This window comes from Ostrinia furnacalis, unplaced genomic scaffold, assembly GCF_004193835.3.
Source record: "Ostrinia furnacalis isolate ACB-3 unplaced genomic scaffold, ASM419383v2 OfSCF2432, whole genome shotgun sequence".
Lineage (NCBI taxonomy): Eukaryota > Metazoa > Arthropoda > Insecta > Lepidoptera > Crambidae > Ostrinia > Ostrinia furnacalis.
Window position 1 is genome coordinate 272,705 of NW_021132671.1, and position 7,220 is coordinate 279,924.

Consider the following 7,220-nt stretch of genomic DNA (forward strand, 5'->3'; position numbering starts at 1 on the left):
TGCGACCTCGTTACTCGGCTTCACGACAGTCTCACAAGCATACCTTTAACAACTCTTGCAAAATGATATTGTTTGTAGGCTGTCCGATAGATAATGGAAAAGACAGGCTAAAACAAAACGTCGGAAAAATATAGGGTGACTTTGAAATCATTGGCATCCTTTTAATATAAGACTCTACTCATTATACATAGTGCATTCCCCAATAATGAGACAAATCGGGTGTGTGGCCTATAAAATAAAACCAAGTCAGCAAAAGCTGATAGTCACCTGCATTTTTAGTATCGTTTGTCAGATGTAATTAGAAAATCTTAATCATTTCTGTGCCATAAGCCATTAATGGCGGATATTTACTAAAATATCGCGGAAGCCATAAGTTTAGCAGTTATTATTAACCACCACCAGTCAACTGAGATGATTTTATGACGTGTCGAAACTCTTTGTTTCTTCATAAAGTTTTATTAACGTTTAACGTCACTTGTACGTTATGTTTTTCATCGAAAAAGCCAAATATTCGTTATGACTAAATTCAAGGATATAGTGTTTGGGTCTCCTAATTCAAAGGATTATTTGTGAATAGCGTCCGGTCCCCTATCAATAGGATGTATGTTATTCCCAAAATTTTTGATGATATAGGTTTAAGGATTAATGTATAGTCCCCTGCACGGATCTTGAGCCGTCAGGGAAACATGCACATTATGTTTTGTTTTCATTAGCAAAAACATGTTTTTATGGCCTACTGCGACTATTGTCACAAAAATATTCAAAGAATATGTACTCTATTGAAATAAATGTATGTTATATTCGAAAGAAACGGTGCACAAAGTTTTCATTGGCCGAGCGCTGAAAATCCGTGCCGCGTATATTGTAACATTATTTTGTATTGTAGTGTAACTTACAGATCGCGTTTGTTTCAGGCGACTTAACCTGCGCCCTGCCAAGCGTGCCCGTGGCGCGGCATCCGGACAAGGTGATATCGGCAAGATGGCATCCAGACGATTTCTCCTTCCTTTCCACCTCGGCGGACAAGACAGCCGTCCTCTGGACCATACCGCCAGTTTAGTATGCGTACGCAATACGTACGGCACCCGAAACATACAATACGCGACTTTGTACCGACCCAACGACATTACGTTAAAATAAAAGTCTAAAATTATTAAAAAAACATTCGTTAAGTAGCGGCTTTTCAACGTCATCGCGTACGCAAATGTTCGTAATTTATTTATATTGTTGCTATATTGAATTTGTATTATGAACTAGTGTCGTTAAAGCCTCATCTCATTTGTGTTTAGCTTATAAGGTAAATGTTTTACGTAATATCTAAAAAGAGGTTAATATAACTGATAAAAACATAGATTCTTGCTAACACAATAATACTCATCTTTTATTAGACTATTGTCGTCACACGTATAAGTCGTGCTAAGTGATATCCGAATTGAGGATAATTTGGTATTTGTTTTTTTACGAGGTAAGAAAAACATCACATTAGATACAACGAATCAAATTGTTTATCTGGACTAACCGTAACACTCAAACATCGGTGGAAATAATTAAAAATTACAGTGAGCTCTGAAAAATCTTATAGTGTTTACTTTAAGTATATCTCGAATAATATGTCAAAATTAGTATCAAAAACAATTAATCGTTTAAGTTAAAAGAGTGCGAGGTTTTCTTTTCAAGATAAAAATCAAACTAATAAACTTAGAAGAATCTGTATATTCGAAGCTAATACAATCGTTTGGCGGGCAGCAATTACGTAGGTACCTATAGAACGCGAAACCGCCTCTAAGTTATTACGTATTGCAATATAATTTAACGGGCTTTAAAATGTGATTACTGCGGGGCGTTTTGAACCTCGCTCAAACTGCAATCCCGTATGAGAGCTTTAAAATGATGGCCCGATGGTATGATGGTATTCTATTTATTAATCATTCACTTCACAAAGTGCGAACAAAGGACTGAAATAAACATATACTTAAAAACATTTGTGTAGAATAGATAATGGCCGAACAAAAAATATAAGGGATATTCTGCATAATGTGACTGCTCCTCAGACGGAAAAAATCTTTTCAGCGATAAATAATCGTTAATTTAATTCAATATTGATCCCGTAGAAAGTGTAGCGTTTTAGCAGTAGAATCAATTTTATTGTGTGTGCTCATTATGCAGCATCGCCCTGTATAGTCGATGTCGACTAGGCTGAACTCGTCGTTAACGACAGCCGATTACAAATACTTATTTAAACCAATACATTTTATGTAAATATTTAAAAAAGCAAATAGCTGACGAGTGATTAAAATGTCACAATTAGTGAATATTACATAATACATACATACTCTTTAGAACCTATTTATTACGTTTATGATAGTATCTTGTGAAACGAGTAAGTCTTTGATGCTCCTGCAAATAATGAAAATAAAGTAAAAATACACCCAGTGGTTCAGTACTACTAACTGCTACAAAAACTTATCTGATTACAAAAATATGATTCATTTCTAAACTGGTACAATTAAAATGATAAGAGGATTGGAAATATGATTGTGATTTTAAAATTAAAAAGGATTGTAGAAGGGTTTAAGTTCTGTTACTTTTATAACAAAAGTGATTAATAAGTTGCTCATCAAATTAATATTGTAAACAAGACCATTAATTTAACAATGTCAAGTTTAAGCAAAAGACAAGTTAAACATATTAATAAACAACTATACTCTTACTAAACGTCTTTAGAAGTGTAAAACATTTAATAGTGTTTTGTTAACTATAGTCTNCTCTTCGAAAAAAATCGATAGATAAATCGCTATGGTTTAGTTATGTGACATCTCTAAATCTTTCAAACTCGAAACGTCATACGGATCATCTTAGGTGAAAAAGACTATACACTAATTTCCAATCTTAAAGATTATAATGTTACTTAATAATTCTAATTATCAATCTTTATATAACAATTTAAAGTTGATGGACTGTGCACAAATTAAAATATATAAGATGTAAAAAAATAAACGTAATGTGGCTTATAATTATTCAATATTATAAACATTCTTGTCAAACAAGTGCTTACATTAAGTAGTGTTTGAAATACTTTATGCGATTTAATATGACATGACTTATTTTATTATTACATTTGTGCTATGTCTGCTATAAAATTGTATTATTAAAATTATAACATATATTTTATGTATTATGTATAAATTAATCAATAGTTTATGCTGAGTTATTGTATTTAACAGGCCTTTATCCGTTACGTAATCATCAAAAATTTATATAGTAATAATAATAATATCTTTGTTAAACCGAATTTCTTTAACTTGTATATCCATTATAATTTAAGAATATAATCATTATTTACGAAAATTAGAGTTTCAATTTTTAATATATAATTATCATAAAGTAAAAAGCTTGTGTCTGTATGTATCACCTTGTCGACTTTGAATTCACATTTAGAATGGTTTTAAAGTATTAATATTTTTTTTGCTGTTGCGTCCTCAGAAAAGACACAATCTATGGTTTTGTTGTTTAGTCTTGTCCGAAGCTTTATTGCATATTATGCCAGCTGCGGAAAAGGCACGCTCACTTCCCACACTTGTGGGCTTCAGGGCTTCACTGAACGAAGCTATTGATAGAGTTTAGATGGCAGTTGACCACGATCGCCACCGTTCTCATAGAGCAACATAATAATATCCACTTTAAGAAGTGTGTTAATGTCCTGACTTGAAGTCATCCTCTTACAGTTGCATCATAATTAATTTTGTTTAGATGTTGATCAATCAATTCTAATTGGGCATCGCTGTCAGTAACTTGAATACTTGAAGTATACCTGATCATTGCCTTTTCCCACTTCCAAAGTCACTGCAGTAGAATCGTACTTCAGCATAAGGTTTAATATCATTTCCTGTAACCGATCATTGGTTTGCGTGGATAATCATCTGCATCATACCCGTCATCATTGAAATACCCGTTAGATTCGTGCAAATACTGCATAAGACCATAGCAATTGGAAGCCGTCTTTGTAGAATCTTTTCGTAAAATTTTCATGGAGATCTCGACCTAGTTGTGTGTAACAATTTTCAATTTTTTAAAGCAAAATTTATAGCAGCGTCCGCACTGATTAAAGTCGCATCTTCTCGACAAATGGCTTCAACTGTAACTTTAATGATGTCAAGATTTTCATGGATGTCTTCAAGCGCTGAGTGACCATTCCCCGTCAGAAATTTCAATTGGGCGACGGTCATCAATGAGAGCTTTTAATATTGCTGATAAATGAGTCTTCCTATCATATCACATAGTGTACTCTATCGTGTCTTGCAATCCAAAATTAAAGCATTTTCCTTGCCAGTTCCATTAATATAAATTTTTGAAGAATATCAGATTTTGTAGGTGATTTTCGAAACAAACGAACAAATTTCTAACCTTCTCTAAGAAGTCTGATGTGAACATTTATTTCGCTGTCAGTAACTTGTATACTTGAAGTTGTCTTATCCTGATCATTGCCTGTTTCCACTTCCAAAGTCACTGCAGCAGAATCGTACTTCAGCATAAAGTTAAATCATTGGTTAAGCGTGTATAAACAACTGCATCATACCTGTCATCATTGAAATACTCGTTAAGTTCGTGTAAATACTGCATAAGACTAACAATTGGAAGCCGTCTTTGTTTGAATCTTTTTGTAAGATTTTCATGGAGATTTCGACCTAGTTGTGTAACAATTTTTAATTTTTCAAAGCAAAATTTATAGCAGTCCGCACTGATTAGAATCGCATCTTCTCGACAAATGTCTTCAACTGTAACTTTAATAATGTCAAGATTTTCAAGGATGTCTTCAAGCGCTGACCATTCCTCGTCAGAAATTTCAATTGGGCGACGGACATCAATGAGAGCTTTTAAGATTGCTGATTTAATGAATCGTCCAATCATATCTGTACTCCATCGTGTCTTGCAATCCAAAATTAAAGCATATTCCTTGCCAAGTTACATTAATATAAATTTTTGAAGAATATCAGATTTTGTAGGTGATTTTCTAAACAAACGAACAAATTTCTAACCTTCTCTAAGAAGTCTGATGTGAACATTTATTTCGCCGTCAGTAACTTGAATACTTGAAGTAGTCTTATCCTGATCATTGCCTGTTTCCACTTCCAAAGTCACTGCAGCAGAATCGTACTTAAGCATAAAGTTTAATATCATTCCCTGTAACCGACCATTGGTTAAGCGTGGATAAAGAACTGCATCATACCCGTCATCATTGTAATACTCGTTAGGTTCGTGTAAATACTGCATAAGACTAGCGATTGGAAGCCGTCTTTGTTTGAATCTTTTTGGTAAGATTTTCATGGAGAACTCGACCTAGTTGTGTGGGTTTAACGAATTTTCAAAGCAAAATTTATAGCAGCGTCCGCACTGATTAAAGTTGCATCTTCTCGACAAATGGCTTCAACTGTAATCAAGATTTTCATGGATGTCTTCAAGCGCTGTCCATTCCTCGTCAGAAATTTCAGTTGGGCGACGGACATCAATGAGAGCTTTTGAGATTGCTGATTAATGAATCTTCCTATCATATCACATAATGTACTCTATCGTGCAATCCAAAATTAAATCATTTTCCTTGCCAAGTTCCATTAATATAAAGTTTTGAAGAATATCAGATTTTGTAGGTGATTTTCTAAACCACCTTGTGTGAAATCAAGACGAGCGTTGAAAGCGAGTCTTTGCATAATCTTTCCACCGTAAACGCAACGCGGGAGTCAATTTCAGTAAAAGTGAATTGAAAAGTTCTGGCGACTCTAGGTAGATTGAGGAATTTCATAACGGAAACGCAGCTGCGTACACGGCCGGCAAAGAAATGTAAATCCCTACCTTCAATGTTGACCTTGGGCGATACCGGACAGCTGCTACCTTATGAAGAACCCTTTTGTACCCTTTGCACCACCGGCCTGCACCACTGGTGGTGCAAAGGGTATTTTTAAATCCCTTTTACACCACCAATAGTGCAGCGCTACCATATTAACTGTAAAACGATATCTATAATCTATATAATATTAATATTATAAAGAGGAAAGATTTGATTGTTTGTTTGTACTGAATAGGCTCAAAAACTACTGGACACGCATTCATACCTACATACAACGAATAATTAGTACCAGGTAAAGTACCAGGGCAACATAATCATAAAGGAGCTATATCAAATTTATTCTTGGTTGACCCGATAAATAAACATGTATCATAAAATAGCTCCTTTATGGTTATGCTGCCCTGGTACTAATTACTCGTTGTATGTAGGCCCAGGGTATCGTGGGCCTGAAGTGAAATGTTTATAGGCACGTGTTAAGTTTTTTATATTATTTTATTCTTGTCTTTCAAGTATTTGTGTCTTGTATGTTGATGAGGTGATGATGAAAGGTAAACAACTCCTAAACGCTGTTCTATGCATACAGCCAAGCCTCACACATCATGTTATTAGGCTAAACACAAATATAAAAAAACTAAACTGCTGAACATGATGCTTCAATTTCCCGCCAAGAATTCCTCTCGAAGATTCAATGCGTTTATTGCACTGCAATAAATAAATTAAAACTTTTAGGTAGGTTTTAATTTATTCATAACAATTTATTAAATTATTAAGTATTTTACAGCCTACTACTAGTTTTACAGTCGATGGTAGCACAGCACTATTTTTTGGTGGTGCAAGAGGGATTTAAAAATACCCTTTGCACCACCAGTGGTGCAGGCCGGTGGTGCAAAGGGTACAAAAGGATGAAGAACAATAAGTTCAGGCCTACCATAGTGTAACTCTAGAACAGAAATAATTTCGTTAGGGTCGTATGCTGTAGATAATAGAGCACCAACCGTATCTCGTGCTGGGCCAAACAACGCTTTATTTATTCGAGAAATAGGACTATAAGACGGCGCAGAAGCGTCGTAGGCTCGTTTGAAAGCAAGCCAATCATAGATTTTGTAATCAAAATTAGGTAAATGCCTATCAGAATTATCTTTGTTATTAAACAGATTTTGGATAGTTTGAGCTAAAATCAAGAAATCTGAAAGAGTAGGGTGATTGCTACAGTTATTGGCCCTTTAAGAGCGTTGTGTAAGTTAACTTGTGTAAAATGTAACAAAAACTCGACTTTTGTTTACTTTTTATATTTTATTATGAGAAAACAGTATTGCTGCTATTTAAGCTAGTACCTATTTGGTGTTATACGATAAGAATTACAATGATAATTTTAAAA

General features: G+C 34.3%; 1 protein-coding gene across 2 annotated transcripts in view; it reads left to right on the top strand.

The window, feature by feature from the left end:
• LOC114355610 (WD repeat-containing protein 47) overlaps positions 1 to 2,617 on the top strand; it is a 43,350-nt gene extending 40,733 nt beyond the window's left edge. For both annotated transcript variants that reach the window (XM_028308551.1, XM_028308552.1), the window contains one exon: positions 915 to 2,617. In XM_028308551.1, coding sequence (XP_028164352.1) covers positions 915 to 1,060 — 146 coding nt within the window. In that variant the 3' untranslated portion in view covers positions 1,061 to 2,617. The remainder of the gene's footprint in view (positions 1 to 914) is intronic.
• Positions 2,618 to 7,220: the final 4,603 nt, after the last annotated feature.